Raw genomic sequence first — 21448 nt, 5'->3', positions numbered from 1 at the left:
TGTATTTTTTAAAAACTTTTTTATGAGGTGTTTTACTGTTAAACAAAAATAATTATACTGTCTCAGTATATGCCTTTTAAAAATAATAATCATGTGGCTTTAAATACAACTTGTATTAAACAGGTTCAATTGTGAATATTTTTATAGTTATGTAATCCAAAGGAATTATTGTTGGGTTTGCTTGAGCTGATTGAAGAACCCTCTGGAAAACAGATATCCCAAATTATTCTTCTTTTACTTCGGCCATTACAAACAGGTAATGAGTATATTGACATCTAAGTGTTTCTTGTTTTATTTGTGTAAGTGCCTTGATATTACTCCAAGATGTCAACACTATAGCAAAGTTTATGCCTAATTATTTTTTTTTTATATAAATTTATTTTTGGCTGCGTTGGGTCTTCGTTGCTGTGCGTGGGCTTTCTCTACTTGCAGCGAGCGGGGACTACTCTTCGATGCGGTGCAGGGGCTTCTTATTGCAGTGGCTTCTCTTGTTGAGGAGCACGGGCTCTAGGTGCACAGGCTTCAGTAGTTGTGGCTTGCAGGCTCAGTAGTTGTGGCTCATGGATTCTAGAGTACAGGCTCAGTAGTTGTGGTGCACGGGCTTATTTCCTCCGTGGCATGTGGGATTTTCCTGGACCAGGGCTTGAATCTGTGTCCCCTGCATTGGCAGGTGGATTCTTAACCACTGTGCCACCAGGGAAGTCCCATAGTTTATGCCTAATTATTTAGTACTCTGCTTAAACTAGTAATATCAATGCGAGTTTGAATCCTGCTGCTCATAGAAAGATGGCAATACCTGGCACAGAGATGGTACCCAGTATATATTTTGTTGAATGTCATGCTCTTTTTCATGTGCTTTGTTGTGGCCTATAGTTTTTGCTATATTCCTATCTGCAGCTTATATTTAGAATTTTTCCTGTAAACATATTTAAAGGATTGCCTCTGCAGTGCTCAGTTTGATAGCATTGTGGTAGTCATGTATCTTAATTAAGAACAGTATCGGGCAGGGCATTGCTCAGCCTTTGCTTTAGGAGGTTGGGATTGGGAATAACAAAGATACTACTGAACAATGAAACAAGTGTGGAAAGAAAAGTTTCCATAACTGAGTGCAAAAACAGTATTGATAAGTAATGGACTTTGGCAACCAAGGCAGACAGTATTTATGCATGGGAAGAGACCACTTTTTCATTTTATAATGTACATATAACTCAGAGTCTGGTAGAAGGACCCAAAATCAGAAGCTAGAGTAAATTTATTTTAAATATGAATTCCCAACAGCTTTGTATAACTTGAAATATTTAAAGTCTTCTAGAAAAAAATCTAATACTACTACCTTTCATTTTTACAGTGCTTTATAGTTTACAAGACACTTGTTCCTATTTTATACTTATAACAACCAAAAAAATATGGAAAGAAGTGTTTTCGTTTTAAGTATGTAACCTGTGGTATAAACATACCTAAACAAAATTTCATGGCATCTGTTGTAAAGTGCCATGATTGTAAGATGCTCCATTATTTTATGAACCCCTAAGAAGGAAAAAAATACTGCCAGTTAAGCTATGATATGTCATCCTGATATCAGAGTTGTCAAAATATGGGGGGGAAATATGTGTTGTACTTCTGCATTTATTGGACTTCTCCCATGTTTAGCATACTTGATGAGGCTGCCTCAAGTAACAACTTGGTCTCTGTTTTAGTGATTCAGAAACTTCGTAACAACAAGGCATATTCAGTTGGATTAGCATTGTCTACGCTTTGGAGTCAGCTGTCTCTCCTTCCTGTTCCATACTCAAAAGAACAAATACAAGCAGATGACTATGGCCTTTGTCAGTGCTGCAAGGCCTTAATAGAGTTCACTAAGCCTTTTGTGGAAGATGTCATTGATAACAAGGAAAGCTCAGTGGAAAATGAAAAATTAAAGGATGAAATACTGAAATTGTAAGTATATTTTAAGAATAATTCATAATGGACTTAAGTGATAGTTCAGTTATTTTATGTTTCTTTGTTTTATTTGTTTGCAATGGAAATTTAAATCTAGTTTCTAATTTTGAATTTTAGAAGAATATGGGGTTCAGTTGATATAACATGGGCATTTAATGAAGCATTGATATTTTTAAAAAATGAAACCAAAATCCATTTGTTTAGTTTACTTATATTCTTCTATGGTTTGCCTTTACTCACCATGGTAAGTGAATAATAGCAGTGAAGGAAATAGATGAGTGTAGCTCAAAGAATCTGGTTTTCTGCAGGGGAATTATGTTTTTACTCTCCCTTTGAAAGCAGCAGAAGATGCACCAGACAGTTGAACTTCCAATTTGACAACAAAAACAGTAGCAGAGAACCCAGTAGCATTCACTCCAGGGGTACTGTAGACCAGCAGTCCCCAACCTTTTTGGCACCAGGGACCAGTTTCGTGGAAGACAATTTTTCCACGGATGGGGAGGGGCAGGAGGTGGGGGATGGTTCAGGCGGTAATGCAAGTGATGGGGAGCCATGGGGGGTGATGGGGAGTGGCAGATGAAGCTTCGCTGGCTCGCCTGCCGCTCACCTCCTGCTGTGTGGCCCGGTTCCTACCAGGCTGAGGACCAGTACCGGTCCGTGGCCCAGGGGTTGGGGACCCCTGCTGTAGACTATGTATGCACTGTTCAGTATGGCTGTCAAGCATAATTTGGTTAGTCCAAATTTAGTGCTCTAAGTGTAAAATCCTCCCTGTATTTCGAAGACTTGTTATTAAAAGAAATACTAAAATACCTCAATAATTTTTATACTGGTAACATTGAAATAATGTTTCTGACATATGGGTTAATAAGAGAAATTATTTAAATTAATTTTTCTTGTCTCTTACTACTTTTTTAATGTGACTACTAAAAAATTTTTAATTATATATGGGGCTTTAATTATATATGGGACTCTTAGATAGTGCTGGACTGGATTATATTGAACAACATGGACCAGTAATTTTATTTTTAAAATTTTGAGACGAAAACCACTGTTAGCTTTCTATTTTGTCAGGTTAGGACATTAAAGCATTTTTTACCATTTATAAAACCCATTATTTCATGAAAGAAAACATATTTTAACTAAAATAGGTAAGGCTTAATCACAGAATACATTTGATTTTCTAAATAAAGCAAATATAGTTTTATGAAAAAATTACTGCATTGTCCTGATTTTCCTTAAACTAATGAAAACTACATATACGCTAGCACTGGTCCTAAGATAAATATTCAGTATCCATTGGTATAGTCCAGACATGGAAGTGACTCTCTGCATTGAATCTAGCAAGGTATTCTCATGCTCTCCCCATTACTAGTAAGAAGGCTCTTATATCACCAGTTTTACAGGCCATTGGGTTATTGGTGCTTATGTTATTTTTCATGTGAAAACTAGTTATTTTATACTCAGGAAGTGCTATATTCATCGTTACCCATTTCTTAAATTTTAGTTGTTTCAGAAGCTTGAAATGCCCTTTGCTGACAGCACAATTCCTTGAGCAGTCTGATGACACTGGAGATGATCCTTTAAGGTGTTTTGCATCTGAAATAATAGTAAGTACAGCTAATTTAATGTTATAAAATCTGCTATAATCTAAAATATTACCTGCTGTATTCTCATATACTGCACGTGAGCATGTAAATTGATACATCTATTAATAAAGCAATATGTATTTTTTATAGAATATAGATAAAAAGATGAAAAACGAACAGCAATAATTTCAATAACTAGATATAAATAATATTAACACCTGTATTGGAAAAATTTACAGTTCTCCTGTGTCTTTTTCCTTTACTTTCACTCAGAACACTTCACTTCTGGCATTTCTGGTCAGAAAATGTGTGGGGGTTTTATCTTTTCTTTCTTTTTTTAAAAAATAAATTTATTTATTTATTTATTTTTGGCTGTGTTGGGTCTTCATTGCTGCACATGGGCTTTCTCTAGTTGCGGCGAGCGGGGGCTACCCTTCATTGTGGTGCGTGTGCTACTCATTGCGGTGGCTTCTCTTGTTGCAGAGCACTGGCTCTAGGCGCGCAGGCTCAGTAGTTGTGGCACACGGGCTTAGTTGCTTCGCCGTATGTGGGATCTTCCTGGACCAGGGCTTGAACCCGTGTCCCCTGCATTGGTACGCAGATTCCTAACCTCTGAGGGAATCAGCCTACCAGTGCAGCCACCAGGGAAGTCCCATTGGGTTTCTTTCCCACACGAAACAATTCTGCAGCACCAGCTGGGTGTCCTACAGTTAAACTCAATTTTGACACTAACTACCTGGAGATAGTATCAGATTCTGCAGGTTAAGGGCTCAGTCTCATGAGGCTGCTCCCTATTTCAGATGCCAATTGCTCATGTTAGGTCCCCAGGTTACCCACAACTTCTGTTTGACTTGGCTACAAATCAGAGGTTCCATGACCTCCTCCCCTTTGGGTTCGATTATTTGCTAGAACGGCTCACAGAATTAAAGGAAACCCTTACTTATGTTTACTAGTTTATTAAAAGATATGATAAAGGTTGCAGATGAACAGCCGAATGAAGAGATAGAACAGCCAAATGAAGAGATAATTATACATAGGTCAAGGTCTGGGAGGGTCTCAAGTGCATGAGCTTCTGTTCTCATGATGTTGGAGTGTGTCACGCTCCCAGTATGTGGATGTGTTCGCTAACCTGGAAGCTCTCTGAAACCCATACTTTGGGGATTTTATGGAGGCTTCCTCATTTAGGCATGATAAGATATTAACTCCGTTTCCAGTCCCTCTCCCCTCTCTACAGAACTGAGGGATGGGGCTCAAAATTCCAAGCTTCTAATCATGGCTTGGTCTTTCTCATTACCACCCTCCATCCAGGAACCATCTTAGTGCCCACTCAGAGTCACTTTAATAGAACAAAAGATGCTCCTAATGTCTTATCATTTAAGAATTTACAGAGGTTTTAGAGCTCTTTGTCAGGGACAGGGTTAAAGACAAACGTTAGAACAAGAGATGTTCCTAGTGCTCTTATCACTTAGGAAGTTATAAGGGTTTCAGGAAAAAAAGAAGAAAAAAGGGTTTCAGGAGCCCCGTGCCAGCAACCATTAGCAGAGACCAATATATATATATTTTCTGTTATTTCACAACACCTTCCATACATTTTTCTGCTCTAATACTTATAAATAAATAAATATATACATATATAATTTTTAAAAAGATCCTATCATATTGTATAGTTGACCCTTGAACAATGCCCAGGGGGTAGGGGCACCACAACTCTGCTCAGTCAAAAATCTGTGTTTAACTTACAGTCAGCCCTCTGTATCCTGAATTAGAAATTTGAGGAGGGATAGGAGGAGTTACGAGAGGAGATTCCAGAACTTTAGGGGAAATAGCTCTGAGGATGAGAGATGATTTGGTAACTGATATAAACAGATACATAGTTTAATGGGGTTAATGCTGATGGTCAAGGTAGCGGTAAAGAGGTTATGAGTGATGAAGAGGGATGGGGGAAGGGATTTTCCCAGGAGCACATAAGAGCCTGGGGCCTCTTCATTGTTGCCAATACTAGAGTACAGTGTAAACTTCTGGATCCAATATAAACAGCACCATATGTGATATATGTACTCCAAGATGTCTATGAAAGTTGGAAACTGTTAAGGATTTTAAGCCTGGGAGTGATGTAATCAAACTGTTTTGAGTTCATCACTTTATTGGAGGATGAACTTAACTAAGAGTGGAAGTAGGGAGATGGGTTAGGTGTCTTTTGGGAGTTAAGCGATAATGATGAGAGCCTGAGTATGGAAAGAAGAGAAGGCAGATTTGAGAACTTTATAGGTAGATAAAATTAGCAAAGTTTGGTAATGGATTGGATTTAGAAGAATAGTGAAAAGGTTGAGTTATGGACAAGGTTTTTTGCTTAGTTAACAGGACAGGTGAAGTTACCAATAATTAAGATAGAGAATACACAGCAAGCAGTAGGGGGTTTTGTACTTAAAAAAAATTTTTTTTATTATGGAAATTTAAGACATTCATAAAAATAGAGAGAACAATATAACATACTCTCATGTACCTCCTGCCCCGCTTTGACAATTATCAACCTTTTTGCCAGTCTTGTTTTATCTAGCCTCCCTCTTTTTATTTTGAGTTGATGAGCAATGTAAAGTTAGTTTATTTTTTTTAATTTTTTAAAATTAATTTTTATTGGAGTATAGTTGATATACAATGTTGTGTTAGTTTTAGGTGTACAGCAAAGTGATTCAGTTATACATATACATATATCCACTCTTATTCTTACTCTGTAATAGGCCATTACAGAGTACTGAGTAGAGTCCCTGTGCTATACAGTAGGTCCTTGTTAGTGATCTATTTTATATACGGTAGTGCATGTATGTCAGTCCCAATCTCCCAGTTCATCCCTCCCCCCCACCCCCAGCCTCCCTCTTTTTTTGCTGTAGTATTTTATAGAAAGTCTAGATATATCATTTCATCTGTGAGTCTTTATGTATGCTTCTCTAATTGGTAAAGACTTTTTAAAAAACATAACCACAATGCCATTATGACACCTAACAAGATTAACAATAATTTCTAATATATGTATCTCTAATACCCAGAGACAACAGGTTTTTAAGGAGCAAATTTTGGAAAAGAGTAGATGAGATTACCCAAAGCGGTAGATCAATGTGAGAAAGGAAAAGCGTTCAGGACTGAATCCTGTAGGGTACCAGCACTTAAGATGAGCCCACCAAAGAGACCAAGAAAGGAGAGTCAAAGAGGTGATGAAAATATCACAGAAACTGGGGTAGTAGAGTTCAGGAAGAAGGAAATGATTGCTACTGTAAAAAGCAGCAGAGGTAGTCTGTAGAGTAGGAGCTGAAAAGCATCCATTGGATTTAGGAAGTAAGATGGCATTGATAATCTTAGCAAGAGCAGTTTGAGTGGAGTGTGGGAGACAAAAATCAGTGGACTAGATAAAGGAGTGCATGAAAAATGAGAAAAAGGAGATGACTAGTATAAGCTATTCTTTAAGAGTTTGGATGAATAAGGAAGAAGAGAGGCAATAGAGAAGACACGGCCTTAGATAGGAAGGTAACTGGGGGAGACAGGAGGTGTGAGCATGTTTATAGACTGAAGGGGTGGGAACCATCACAGGGGGAAAGAGAAGTATTATGGGATAACTGAAATAATGTGGCTCAAGGAGAGCAGACAGCTGGGCATGGGATTGAGGACACCTGGAGAGGAAGAGGCAAGAACTGGTATGTAGGTAGAAAAATTTGTAGCAGAAATGGAGGATTATAATTGAGGGAATTATATTATTATTATAATATAATTATTAATATTATTATAATTGAGGGAATCAGACCCACTGTCCTCAGATCCCTTAAGAATGAGAGGTGGAGGGCTTCCCTGGTGGTGCAGTGGTTGAGAGTCTGCCTGCCGATGCAGGGGACATGGGTTCGTGCTCCAGTCCGGGAAGATCCCACATGCCGCGGAGTGGCTAGGCCTGTGAGCCATGGCCGCTGAGCCTGCACGTCCGGAGCCTGTGCTCCGCAACAGGAGAAGCCACAACAGTGAGAGTCCCGCGTACCGCAAAAAAAAAGAATGAGAGGCGGAAATGAGGACTGAACAAGGGGCTTCAGGAAACTGGTAAAGGTTTGGAATATTGAGTGGAAAGAAAAGAGAGGTAGAAGATGAAGAAAACATTAGTCAGTAGTGCTAGGCACTTGGCGACTGTGGTTGGAGACCACAACTATAGTGATAATACTATTTTTGTGTGATTTTTCTCAAGCAGTACTCAGCTACCTGGGTGTAGAAGTAGAGAAGGTGGTTTGTAGCTGTTTTTCCAAGGCTGGCATTTTATTGGGTAGACGTAGCTAATGGAAATATAGGGTGCAGATAGTTCAAATAACTAATAGTGCATTGGTTGGTTAGGGAAAGAAGGGGATTAAGAGGGGACAGATGGGTAGGTTAAAATGAAGGCATAACAAGACTAGAGAAGTTAGAGGTAGATGAGTAGGTTGGCATGGGAGATAAATTGTGGTCAAAAAATGAGATGCTGGAGTTTAGGTATCTAATATGGAATAGCTCCAAATTTTGATAGAGATCCAGGATGGAATTAGGTGCCAAAACGGATTAGAAATTAAGGTCATTAGAATTTAGTGGTCAGAAAAACCATGAGGCTGGCCTGTTACAGGAGTTATCTACATGAACATTCAATTTTTCTAGGATCATAGCAGGAGTTGGATAGAGAGAAAGGATGTGAGCAGGTACCAGTCTTCCGTGAACATGGGGAAATGACCAGAAAGTCAGCATATGACAGAGATGAGGACAGATAAAGGGCAGTATGGCACCTGCCTCAAAGGAAAATGTGCTTTTGCCTGAGAGTGCAGGAAGAACCAAGATAATACTAAGCCTCTACCCATACCACCCTTTCCTACTGCTGCCTTCCTCGCTGTGCAATGTGAGAGGTGTGAGAGTATGAGCAGCTCCCACCAGAAACCAGTCAGGTTTAATGAGAGCAGTGAGATAGAGTCAGCATCCTATGAAGAGGTTGAGGGTATAGGGAAGAGGTTCTAAGGTCTCAGTCAGTGGAAGGCACATTACGAGTAAAGCCAACAGTGAGGAAGCACAAAGCAGTTAAGAAATAGAAATGAAATCAGGGTAGGAAGTGAAGTGAGGAGGTGCCTTCTGTTCTATGCTGAAGAAGTATAGGTAAATGTGGCATGCCTCAGCCATCCCTCTGGCACAAGTTGTTTTGGTATAGAACTGCTTGAATGTCCCAGGGGCAGCAGCATAGGAACATTTCATGAAAGGGCGAAGACTGCCTTGAGAAATTGTAGAGGCGCAGGTATGTTGGGTCTGAGCAAGGCTGCTGGTTGGTGTGTGGATAGATAGTGAAGACCCTATTTGGACACAGATGGACCCCAAATATCTACAGCAGCACTGTAGGATCTGGGTACATATAATGATTTTTTAAAAGGCTAATAACCTAAAAAAAAAAAAAGGCTAATAACCTTCCTCTGGAAAAAAAAAACCCAAAACACATCTAGCATTGGCTGAATGAAGAAATGGAGCTTCATGATTAAGAGGACATTTGGAATCTGAATACAGTAAATTTTTGTTTTATGGATATAACAAGAATGTAAGGCTTCGAAAATCAGTGTTTATTTAGCATCTGGTGGCTGAATAGCAGTCTCTTGTGACAGGATTATTTTCCATGGTTGATTTTTGTGTTCTGAAATGACTAATGGAGCCATCTGGAGTAGGCAGGTTTTAACTCCCTGAAGACCAGAAAAGTGTTATTTGGCTTTCTAATTCTCTACAGTGGCAGGCCCAGTGCCTGGCACTCAAGTATTTATTGAATAAATGAGTGAATATGTGGAAGGTCAGCTTTAGCTTAGCTGTTTCTGTCATTCCCTTGACTTCTATATAGTAGTTTGTTGTGACCTTAGCTTTCTTAAACTTTTTTTGTGGAGCTTCTCAATAAATATTGACATACGTATTATGTCGTTTTCTAGATAAGGAAACTGAAGCTTTAAAGAGGTTAGGTAACTAACCCAGTATCTAACAGCTAATAGGTGGTAGAGCCAAAACTCAGATTAATTTCATTGGATACTGAAGGTCAGGTGCTTTCCAGCACACTAGAATTGGAAATGGTATAAGAGGCATAGGAGTGACCTTGTATTTCTTAAGCCTCTCTTTTTCTCTTTCCTTCCCCCCTTAAAACAAATGAACAAACATAAAACTGTAGTCAGTTAACTCAGGCAGGGATGCTTCTCTTTCTCCTACAAGAGCCCATATGACCTGAGGTATCAGTACTGTTTCCTCTTTCTCTTCAGCCACTGGCCAGTGTTCCTCCTGCCCACTCCGTATCCAGGCAGACAGTGGTCAGTAGAGCATTCCTAGAGTATTCTTCATTTGAGTAGTTTACTGTCATTTCATGATACTTGCATGTCTCACATTTTTAGATTGTTCTCAAATATCTCTGAAGCATTTTAAAAATTGTGATAAAATACATATAAAATTTACCATTTTAACCATTAACTGTATAGTTCAGTGGCATTAAGTACATTCACATTGTTGTGTGATGATCACCACCATCCATCTCCAGAACTTTTTCATCTTCCCACCCACTTAGTTCCTTCAGGTTGTTGGCAAAAACTTATCTTCTTGAACCTGTAGGATTGAGGTCCCCATTTTCTTGCTGGCCAGGGAACACTTTCAGTTTCTAGAAGCTGCCTGTGGTTCCTTGACAGACAGCCCTCTTCATAGGCCCCCTCATAACTTGGCAGATTAGTTCTTTAAAGCCAGCAAGGGTGAGTTTCTGACTCTTAAGGAGGGCCTGGATCCTGTTTAAAAACGTTCTTCCTGTTTTAAGGAAGTAATGTTTGGAGAATAGTGTCTCCAAATGGAGAATAGTGTCTCTTCTCAACTCACATCAGCTGACTTGGGACTTTAATTACATTTGCAAAAATCCCTTCACTTTTGTCATATAACATAATCTAATCATAGGGGTGGCATCTTGCCATATTCTGTTGGTTAGAAGCAAGTCTCACAGGTCCCACCTACACTCAAGAGGAGGGGGTTTTATAGGAGGGGGTTTTATAGGATGCAAATATGAGGTAGGAGAGTGCACAGTAGAGTGTCTGCTATAGCTTCCTTTTTTATCCATTTCACAGGGATTTTTATCAGCAATTGGACACCCTTTCCTCAAAATGATTTTTAATCATGGAAGGAAAAAGAAGACTTGGGATTATCTTGAATTTGAGGAAGAAGAAGACAAACAGTTATCAGACTCTATGGCTTCTCTGGCATATCTAGTATTTGTACAGGGCATCAGTATTGATCAGCTTCCAATGGTATTAAGGTAGGAGTTATTGTTTATTTATATATTCTGAAAGGAATAGCATCAAACTCATTTATCTAATGTCCAATATGTGTTTATTAATGTACTAGTACATTTTCAATGAAGTATAAACAAAACCTATTTTTATGCTAAATATTACTGCATATAATCCCTTAAAGCCAGTAGTCATCAAGTAGTGAAAGTGGTTGGGTGGGTAGGTGTTGAAGTAGACTTAAGGAATGATTGGGACAAGAGTTACAAAGTGTTAAACTGAGCTTGGTTTTGAAGCTGTTAGGCCACTTACCAATAGGGTGGTCTAAATTGCCATCATCTTTTCACTGGATTATTAATGTAATCCTGAGTGGATATTTATATATCTACCCTCAATCCCTTTTAATCCAATTTATTCTCAACACATAGAAAGTGAAGCTTCTAAGAGTCGTCCCTTAATGAAAACCCTTCAGTGGCTTCCTAAATGGCTCTAAGAATAAAGTCTTAAATGCTTTCCCATGAGACAAGCTTATGCATGATCTGGTCCTTGCTTTATTGTCCTGATTCATCTCCTACCACCTTTCCTCTTGTTTACTGTGCTCCAGTAACACAGATCTTCTGGTTTCTTGTTCACATGTGTCATGAACCTTCCTGCTATAAGATCTTTGTACACGCTTAGCACCATCTTTATCCTAAATACAGCTTTCTGAGGAAAGCCGCCTTTACCACCCAATTTAGGCTGAATCTTCCTGTTACAGTGACCTTGACCTTGTGTTTCATTTCCCATAAAGTTTTTAAACTAAATTTTTAATCAAAACTTTAAAAAATAAATACATATTTCTATAATGTAACACCTTTTAGACTTTAAGGTCCATGATAATAAAGATTGTGTATTTGTGTTGCAGGCCTTGGGTGTATTTGTGTAATTTGTATATTTAGGTATGAATATACCTGGAGACATATTTGTATGTAAATATAGCAATAATAGCTACCACTTGCATGTTTACCATGTATTAAACACTATAACAGCTTTGTATACATTATCTAATCTTTATAATAACCCTTTTAAATAGAGCACTATCTCATTTTACAGATGAAAATAACTAGCTTAGACAAGTTACGATACATACCACCCAAGATCATACAACTAGTTAGTAGGATAGGTGGAATTCAAACATAGTTCTGTCTGACCCCAGAGCATATACCCATAATCACACTCGACCACCAAAATGACTTAGGTATGTATATTAGTGTGCTAGAGCTGCCATAACAAAGTACCACACACTGTGGATAGCTTAAAATAACAGAAATTTATTATCTTATTATTCTAGAGGTTAGAAGTCTGAGGTCAAGGTGTGGTCAGGATTGGTTCCTTCTGAGGGCTGTGAAGGAGAATCTGTTCCATGCTTCTTTCCTAGCTTCTGGTGGTTTACTGGCTGTCCTTGATGTTCTTTGGCTTGTAGATGCATCACTCCAGTCTCTGCCTTCATGTTCATATAGAATTCTCCCTGTGTGCTTGTCTCTGTCTACATTTCCCTTTTTTATAAGGATACCAGTCATACTGGATTAAGACTCATATTAATGACCTCAGTTTATCTTGATTACCTCTGTAAAGATCCTGTCCCTAGGGTGGGGGGGGGGTTCCTGCTCTGTCCCTGCCCATCACTACCCCGACTTTTTAAGAAAGAGAGACTTTTTCTCCATATAAGGTCATATGCTGAGATACTGGCAGTTAGGACTCCAGCATATCTTTTTGTTTGTTTGTTTGTTTTTGTGGTACGCGGGCCTCTCACTGCCGTGGCCTCTCCTATTGCAGAGCACAGGCTCCAGACGCACAGGCTCAGCGGCCATGGCTCACGGGCCCAGCCGCTCCACATCATGCAGGATCTTCCTGAACCTGGGCACGAACCCGTGTCCCCTGCATCGGCAGGCAGACTCTCAACCACTGCGCCACCAGGGAAGCCCCAGCATATCTTTTGAGGGGACACAATTCAACCTATAACAGTATTTATGTATGTAAAACTAAAAGTGCGTGTGTATGTGTGTGTGTTTATATATACATTTTTTTTTCTATTTTAGCCCATCATACCTTTTGCAGTTTAATATGGGGCATATTGAAGTCCTTTTACAAAGGTAAGATCATTTAGATGGCATCTCAGAATTAAATAGTAATGTTAAAATAGTCCTTGTCAAGATCAGGGGAGACTACTTTCTCTTTGCCAGACCCTAGTTAATTAATTGGTTATTTTATAAAATAGTGAAGCAGATATTCACAGCAGAGATAGAAATGAACCAAGGAGGTTTTTACAACAAAACCTCTTATTTTAAACTAAAGATAATTTTAAAATATTGTCTTCTAAGGAGGTTTCCAGTCATCTGCTTCTAAGGTTTCTTTGCTTATTTCAGAAGTTGATAAATTAACCATCTCTATCCCAATGCAGCCTCGTCCGATCTAAGGAGGGGTGGTCAATAAAAGAAATTCATCCTTGGTTTTGCTTCATGGACACAATCTGTGAACTGCATCAAAAGGAAGGAAGTGTCTTAACTCCATCTTTTATAACTTAGATTATTGATAGTGATATCATTCAATAGCTTTTCTCATTTGAGGCACTAATAAGAAGGAAGACTTCCTCTTTTTTAAAAAAATTACCAAGTAACAGGTGTGCATAGTTTTCCCAGACAGATATTTAAGAATTTTTCAAAACTCTATATGCTTTGTTTTCTTTTTCTGTAACATGTTTAAATTATCCCTTGAGATCAGTCAGGGCCTTATCCTCTAGGATACTGGTGACAGTTTATTAATCCCATCTCTTCCCAGGTGAAGGAAGATTTGTAACATGGCAAATGTCCAAAGCCTCAGCCTACAAGGCAGGAATTTCCAAGGGTCTCCTGGCACAAGTAGTTATTAACTCTGTAAATTTACTGTATTATGTATGTCTTAATGATTTTACATTTTTATTTAGCTTCTGTTATATTCATAAAATGAGAATATGTATTGATTTCAATTTTAAGTTCTATAGTCTTAAGATTTCCAAACTGTTTAGTCATTGAGCCAAAAAACATAACATTTTAAATTCCTTGTATGGTTAGAATAAGAACCTGGAGCCTGAGATAATATTTTTCGCCACAGATCTTAAATATTTAGTTAACAGTGATTGTAAAACTTAATAATCACAAATGGAAAGCATTAATTTTTATATATATATATATATATATAAAGAATTGAGAAGAGATTTTACCGATTAATCAATTAATACCTAGTATTATATCAGGTATAATTGATTTCTCTTAAACTTAATAATCACAAATGGAAAGCATTAATTTTTATATATATATATATATATATAAAGAATTGAGAAGATTTTACCGATTAATCAATTAGAATACCTAGTATTATATCAGGTATAATTGATTTCTTAGCACTTACTGTTGAAGATCTGCTGATCTGCTGATCTGAAATAAGCCCTGAATGGGCTGCTTTTGGTTAGATTTGGATATCAGTAGCCAAATCAAAAGACAGATCAAAGGTGGGTTAAGAATTTTGACTAGGTTCTTCAATAGAATTTCTCCTTAATATGTATTTTTTAAGTATTTAAATTTCAATTTTTGCTTTATTTTTCCTAAAATGAAGAATAATTCTAAAGCAATGTAGAAAACCATGTTGATAAATTTTAATATTCTCTTCCAGAACAGAGGAGTCTGTTTTCTCCAAAGGATTGGTAAGATTTGTTTGCACCCATTATAATTTAAATACATAGTCATGTTAACAAATACAGCTGTTGACTTTACCGTATATGTATCTCTGCGTATATTTTCATCTGTAGTATCTGTTGGAGAATGGTTTATTGAGAATAGAGGACAACAGTCTACTTCACCAGTACTTAGAAATCAAGAGTTTTCTTACTGTACCTCAGGTAAGTAAAATATGTATTCTAATCTTGAAAAAAGCCCCTTTCCTATTCTGAACTTAAGTAAAGGGCTTTTCAGACTCCTCTCCCACTTTCTTCTCCATATCCTTTGAAAACTCTAGTGCCTTGCTGTCCAATAGAACTTTTTGTGGTAGTAAAATTGTCCTATTATCTGTGCCATACAGCTTGAAAGCCACTAGCCACATTGAACACTTGAGATGTTCACTTGAAATGTGGAACTGAATTCTAAATTTTATTTAATTTAAGTTAATTTAAACTTAAATAGCTGTATGTGGCTAGTGGCTACTATAGTTGACAGCATAGCATCTAGTGGAAAAATATAACTTGTGTCCTCAACACTTTGGTTCTGTAGAAACCCTGGAAAATGAAGCTCCTTTACTTTTTTTTTTTTTTGCGGTACGCGGGCCTCTCACTGTTGTGGGCTCTCCCGCCGCGGAGTACAGGCTCCGGACGCGCAGGCTCAGCGGCCATGGCTCACGGGCCCAGCCGCTCCACGGCACGTGGGATCCTTCCAGACCGGGGCACGAACCCGCGTCCCCTGCATCGGCAGGCGGACTCTCAACCACTAGCGCCACCAGGGAAGCCCTCCTTTCCTTTTATCATAACTCACGTCCTCAGAACTCCATCAAGGCGTGTATAACTCATTACTACAAAGACATTTTTTTTTTCCCTCCTGTGATTCATTTTGCCTGTTTATTAGTTATACTGTTTGTTAGTTATCATAGCCAAGTAGGTCTTACCTTAGATGTCAATGTAGAAAATTGTTTTTCCACTATTTAAATAGAAAAATATGGCTTTTGTTAGTATAATAAGCCTGATTGTTTTAAATTAATGGATTATATTTCTGTATGTTCGGTTTCATTTTTTTTGCCACTCTATAGACATAATTGAAAATTACTTCTAACGATATACTTTGTAACACCCACTCAATAGCACTTACAAAATGGATTGTACTAAGCTCCCTGTAGACAAAACAGTAGAATGAAAGGCTCGGGGGAAAATTTACTTCATCTTTAAATCTCTCGCCCTCATTTCTCTGAATTTTTAGTGTCCATTGATAATATAGTTGTTTCTTTGTAGTCAATATAATCTAACGTTTGAATTAAAATTTTTTTAATTTCCAGGGCTTAGTCAAAGTAATGACACTCTGCCCCACTGAGACACTGGTATGTAAATGTCTGGAACTAAATGAGTTACAGTGAGAAATTTTAATAAATAATCTTTAGTTTATATAACAATATTATTTGTTCCATTTTAGAGGAAAAAGGGTTTAGCTGTGCTTCAGCTGTATATTAACAAGTTGGATCCACAAGGCAAATATACTTTATTTAGGTATGTATCAATGGTTAATTGCGAAATGTGTGGTTGATTAAAAACCAAATTAATGCCATTAATTATTCTAGGTTACTGTATTTCGGTATGTTTTACATGTAATTCTTCTCTACTTGGAAGCCATATCATAATAAATTCTCTTCTCTGTGATAGGTAGTGAAGGGTTAATCAAAAATTATGGATACATATATAAATATATATTACATGAATAATAGTATATATTTCAGCTTAATTGAAATACTCTAAAATTAAAATAGACTTAGAAGATTAAACTGAGATTGGTGGGACTCCTGCTAGAGCTTTACATATGTCAATAATGTCCATTATTCACAGTTGAAATTAATCCGTGTGCCCTGCATCGGCAGGCGGACTCTCAACCACAGCGCCACCAGGGAAGCCCTGGAGTTATAACTTTTGACAGGCTATATACACTTTAACAGTGGAGCTTATTAATAGTACTGTTTGAGGAGGAAAAGATTCTAGCAACTCTCTGAGTTGAAGATCAGCAAACTTTTTTAAAGGGCCATAAGTAAGTATAGTCTTTGTGGGCCACACGGTCTCTGTTGCAGCTGCTCAACTTTGTAGTGGGGGTAAGTGTGTTCCAATAAAACAAAACAGGCAGTAGGCTGGATTTGGCCTGCAGACCTTAGTTTGTTGATACCTAGGTAATAAAAATGAGTTAAAACCAAATTGGGGCAATGTCAGAGTGCTAAGGAGTGTTCTTTGCGATTGGCCAATACTAGCACTCTTGATTTTATCTTTTTTTCATTTCTATTGATAGAGTCATAGCAGGTTTATGAAACCTCAGTTTGATGCTTATGTCTTCTACCAGCTTCCTATTCTGATCTACCTGTATTCCTACCCCAAAATCTCCCCCTTCTTCTTAAGCTCATTACTGAGTTTCCTTTCTTTGCAATTAAGTTAGTCTAACAGGGAATAATTTGGGGAGTTTTTAGGCTATTACACTAGTGACCATCCTTGCCATGTTAAATCATTGCAACTACATGCATAAAAAGATTCAAATTTGGTTTAATAGAAATTTCGTGTCGGAAAGACCCAGTTAAAATAGAATTTGCCAGTTAGTGAGGGCAGAAATCGTAATAGGTGACTTTGTAATTGGTTGATCACCTTGCTAATTGTATGCACTGGTTTTTGTATTCCTAGAAATAGCACATGCCCCATTTGAATTTGTAAAACTTTCATTATCATTTAATTATAATGCAGCCTAGATAATTTCAAATGTATTGTAATTTTGCTTTAAAGGTGCTTATTGAATACAAGTAATCACTCAGGTGTGGAGGCCTTTATTATTCAAAATATCAAAAATCAAATTGACATGTCATTAAAGGTAAGAGCATAACTAAGGTGTCATTTATCAATTTATTTTGTAGGATATATTTATTCATTTGTGGAATTTATTAATGTGGAATTTTGCTCTGTGGACGTTTTATATCTCTAGTATTAGCGTACAGGCATACCTCAGAGATAGTGCGGGTTTAGTTCCAGACCACCATGATAAAGCAAAAATCTCAGTAAAGCAAGTCACACAAATTTTTTGGTTTCCCCAGTGCATATCAAACTTAATTACACTATATTTTAGTCTGTTAAGTGCAATATTATATCTATAAAAAACAATGTACATAGCTTAATTTTAAAGTACTTTATTTCTAAAAAATGCTAACCATCATCTGAGCTTTCAGTGACTTGTAATCTTTTTGCTGGTGGAGGGTCTTGCCTCAATGTTGATGGCAGCTGACTGATCAAGGTGGTGGTTGCTGAAGGTTGGGGTGTCTGAGGCAATTTCTTAATATAAGACAACAATGAAGATTGCCACACAGATTGACTCTTCCTTTCACGAATGATTTCTGTGTAACATGCAATGTTGTTTGACAGCATTTTACCTACAGTAGAACCTTTTTGAAAATTGGAGTCAATCCTCTCAAACTCTGCCACTGCTGTATCAACTAAGTTTATGTAATATTCTAAATCCTTTGTTGTTATTTCAACAGTCTTCATAGCATCTTCACCAGGAGTCCATTCCGTGTCAAGAAACAATTTTATTTGCCCACCCATGAGAAGCAACTCTTCATCCGTTCAGATTTTATCATTGAGATTGCAGCAATTCAGTCACATCTTCAGGCTCCACTTCTAATTCTAGTTCTCTTGCTATTTCCACCACATTTGTAGTTACTTACTCCACTGAAGTCTTGAACTCTTCCTAGTCATCTTTGAGGGTTGGAATCAACTTCTTCCAAACTCCTGTGGAGGTTGATATTTTGACCTTTTCCCCATGAATCAGGAATGATTCCGGAAGGTTTTCAGTTTGCTCTGTGCAGATCCATCAGAAGAATCACTGTCTATGGCAGCTATAGCTTTAGGAAATGTATTTCTTAAAGAATAAGACTTTAAAGTTGAAATTGAAATTACTCCTTTTTCCATGGGCTGCAGAATGGATACTGTGTTAGCAGGTGTGAAGACAACATTAATCTCATTTTACATCTCCATTAGAGCTTTTGGGGGATGAGGTACATTGTCAGTGAGCAGTAATATTTTGAAAGTAGTCTTTTTTTCTGAGCAGTAGGTCTCAACAGTAGGGTTAAGATATTCAGTAAACCATGTTATAAACATATGTGCTGTCATCAAGGTTTTGTTCTTCCATTTATACAGCACAGGCAGAGTAGATTTGGCATGATTCTTACAGGCCCTAGAATTTTTGGAATGGCAAAATTTAAGCATTGGCTTCAACTTCAAGCCACCAGCTGTATTACTCTGAGAGTCAGCCTGTCCTTTGAAGCTTTGAAGTCAGGAATTTTCTCCTCTAGCTGTGAAAGCCTAGATGGCATCTTGTTTCAGTGTAAGACTGTTTTCATCTACATTGAAAATCTTTTGGTTAGTATAGCTACCTTCATTAATTACCTTAGCTAGATTTTCTGGATAACTTACTGCAGCTTCTATGTCAGCACTTGCTGCTTCACCTTGCACTTTTATGTTCTGGAGATGGCTGCTTTCCTTAAATCTCAAGAACCAACCTCTGCTAGCTTCAAGCATTTCTTCTGCAGCTTTCTCACCTCTCTTAGCCTGCATAAAATTGAAGAGTTAAGACCTTGCTCTGGATTGTTTTGGCTTAAGAGAATGTTGTGGCTGGTTTGATCTTCTATCCAGACCACTAAAACTGTCTCCATATCAGCAATAAGTCTGTTTCACTTTCTTATCATTCATGTGTTCACTGGAGCAGCACTTTTAATTTCCTTCAAGAACTTTTCCTTTGCCTTCACAACTTGGCTTAACTGTTTGGCACAAGAGGCCTATCTCGGCCTTCGACATGCTTCCTCACTAAGCTTAATCATTTCTAGCTTTTGATAAATGAGACATACATGACTCTTCCTTTCACTTGAATACTTTGTAGGGTTATTAATTGGCCTAATTGCAATATTGTTGTGTCTCAGGGAATAGGGAGGCCCGAGGAGAAGGAGAGAGATGGGGGAATGGCCAGTCATTGGAGCAGTTGGAACACACACACAGCACGTTTTGATTAAGTTCATCGTCTTATATGAGCCTGGTTCATGGTGCCCCAAAGGAGTTAACAATTGTAACATCAGAGATCACTGATCACAGATCACCATGACAAATATATATTAATGAAAGTTTGAAAATTTTGAGAATTATTAAAATGTGACACAGATGTGAAGTGAGTAAATGCTATTGGAAAAATGATGCTGATAGAGTTGCTTGACACAGAGTTGCCATAAACCTTCAATATGTAAAAAATGCAGTAAAGGGAAGTGCAGTAAAATGAGGTATGCCGGTATATTTTTTTCTCCATTTCTACTCTTTTTTAAATACCTGGATTTTGAAATTTGTTAACTATAGATTTAAATTGTATTAATTTTTAAAACTGATAATATGACTTTTTGTTTTTGCTGTATACTTGTGAAATGTTAATGGAAACTGAAGTCTATTTGTGAATACTCAGTAATTCCATATAGAGAACAGAGAAAGAGCATACCAGTGCTTTCAAACTAGCAGAGTTACTAGGTGTCCAGAAATAGTGAATGAAAGAATGGAAATTAAAGTTAAAAATATATATTTTAAATGTGAATAGCTTATTTTTGTAGTATCAAGGTATTAGAAAAACACATGTATCTAACAACCTATTATTTAAAGCCTTTCTCAATTTTTCTTTTGCTTCTCAGAGAACATATAACAAATGGTTTACAGGACCGCAGCTGATTTCCCTTCTAGATTTGGTACTTTTTCTCCCAGAGGGTGCTGAAACAGATCTACTGCAAAACTCAGATAGGTGAGGTGACCATTACTAAGGTTCACGTAGTAAATTCAGAATAAAATGTGAAACCCCTGCTTTGGGAACCTAAACGAAAATAAAACGTATTTTTCTGTGATTTTATAATCAATGGTTAGTTCATCAAATTACATAAAGATTTTCATATTTAAGTAATTAGATATTATATAAAAACAATCAAAAATTCTCCTTTCCAGAACTATGACTAACAGTATGATTTTGTACCTTTGATGTACCTAGCTCATAGAGATTTGGGACTATAGCACTGGTGACTAAACACTAAGAATTTCGTGTATATAACTTATAAAAGGCTTATACATTTGGATTTTATTTCGAAGACATACATCAATTTTTTTCATATACAACATGTAATTTTACTTTCAGTATACTCGAATGAACGTTGAGAAACGATTGTAAGCATTTTTCAAAGGAATCTTAAAATTCAGGAAACAAAAGACAGTACTCTCGAACATTAAAGATAACAAGTCTCCCTTGGGGGAAAAATGAATAGTAATTTTCACAATTATATTTTGTGAACTTGGAGAACAAAAGTAATACGTTATGTTAAGGGGGTGAGATGTGTGATAAGATATTTTAGCAGTCCATCGCCTCAACCACTTGGCCACCTCGTCATTTGCTGATAAGGTATTTTAAAGGGAGAAGCTTCTAATGGCAAACATAACTGTGGAATTATACCCAAGGTTTTAACTTACCTTTATTCATTGAAATTGTTGATTATATGAAACTGTACTGTATGTAACAAATTATATATTTTTAATTAACAGGATAATGGCTTCATTAAACTTACTGAGGTATTTGGTTATCAAAGATAATGAAAATGACAATCAAGTAAGTGAATTTTTTGAAAAAAACTATTATTCAAATGCATAAGGAGCGTTTTGTATTTTCTTATCAATACCTACTTAAGCCATAATTAATATTTTACCCAGCTGTAAAGCTCCAACAAGTGCCAACAATTATTCTTTCAACTTGAAGTTAATTCCCAGGAGCGCTTACCACCCCACATCCAGCTTTCCCTTTTCTTTTCCTGTTGTACCTCTGCTCTCTTGCTATAAACATTGCTTAACCTTGT

At 37.3% G+C, this 21448-nt stretch overlaps 1 protein-coding gene across 3 annotated transcripts in view; it reads left to right on the top strand.

Annotated features, from left to right (window-relative positions):
• Window positions 1-21448, top strand: part of GLMN (glomulin, FKBP associated protein) — a 42877-nt gene that overhangs the window by 6837 nt on the left and 14592 nt on the right. For all 3 annotated transcript variants that reach the window (XR_003003074.1, XM_024743602.1, XM_024743603.1), the window contains exons 5-16: window positions 148-256; window positions 1698-1938; window positions 3446-3548; window positions 10637-10824; window positions 12874-12927; window positions 14483-14513; window positions 14619-14708; window positions 15848-15889; window positions 15982-16055; window positions 17319-17403; window positions 20249-20355; window positions 21141-21204. Coding sequence is in view for 2 of the 3 variants with exons in the window: in XM_024743602.1 (XP_024599370.1) it covers window positions 148-256; window positions 1698-1938; window positions 3446-3548; window positions 10637-10824; window positions 12874-12927; window positions 14483-14513; window positions 14619-14708; window positions 15848-15889; window positions 15982-16055; window positions 17319-17403; window positions 20249-20355; window positions 21141-21204 (1188 nt within the window). In the remaining variant the exon portion in view is untranslated. The remainder of the gene's footprint in view (window positions 1-147; window positions 257-1697; window positions 1939-3445; window positions 3549-10636; window positions 10825-12873; window positions 12928-14482; window positions 14514-14618; window positions 14709-15847; window positions 15890-15981; window positions 16056-17318; window positions 17404-20248; window positions 20356-21140; window positions 21205-21448) is intronic.

The sequence above is a fragment of the Neophocaena asiaeorientalis genome, unplaced genomic scaffold (assembly GCF_003031525.2).
Source record: "Neophocaena asiaeorientalis asiaeorientalis breed wild unplaced genomic scaffold, Neophocaena_asiaeorientalis_V1.1 scaffold317, whole genome shotgun sequence".
Classification (NCBI taxonomy): domain Eukaryota; kingdom Metazoa; phylum Chordata; class Mammalia; order Artiodactyla; family Phocoenidae; genus Neophocaena; species Neophocaena asiaeorientalis.
The sequence above is the reverse complement of the archived record's forward strand: the minus strand, read 5'-3'. Positions and strand labels throughout refer to the sequence as shown.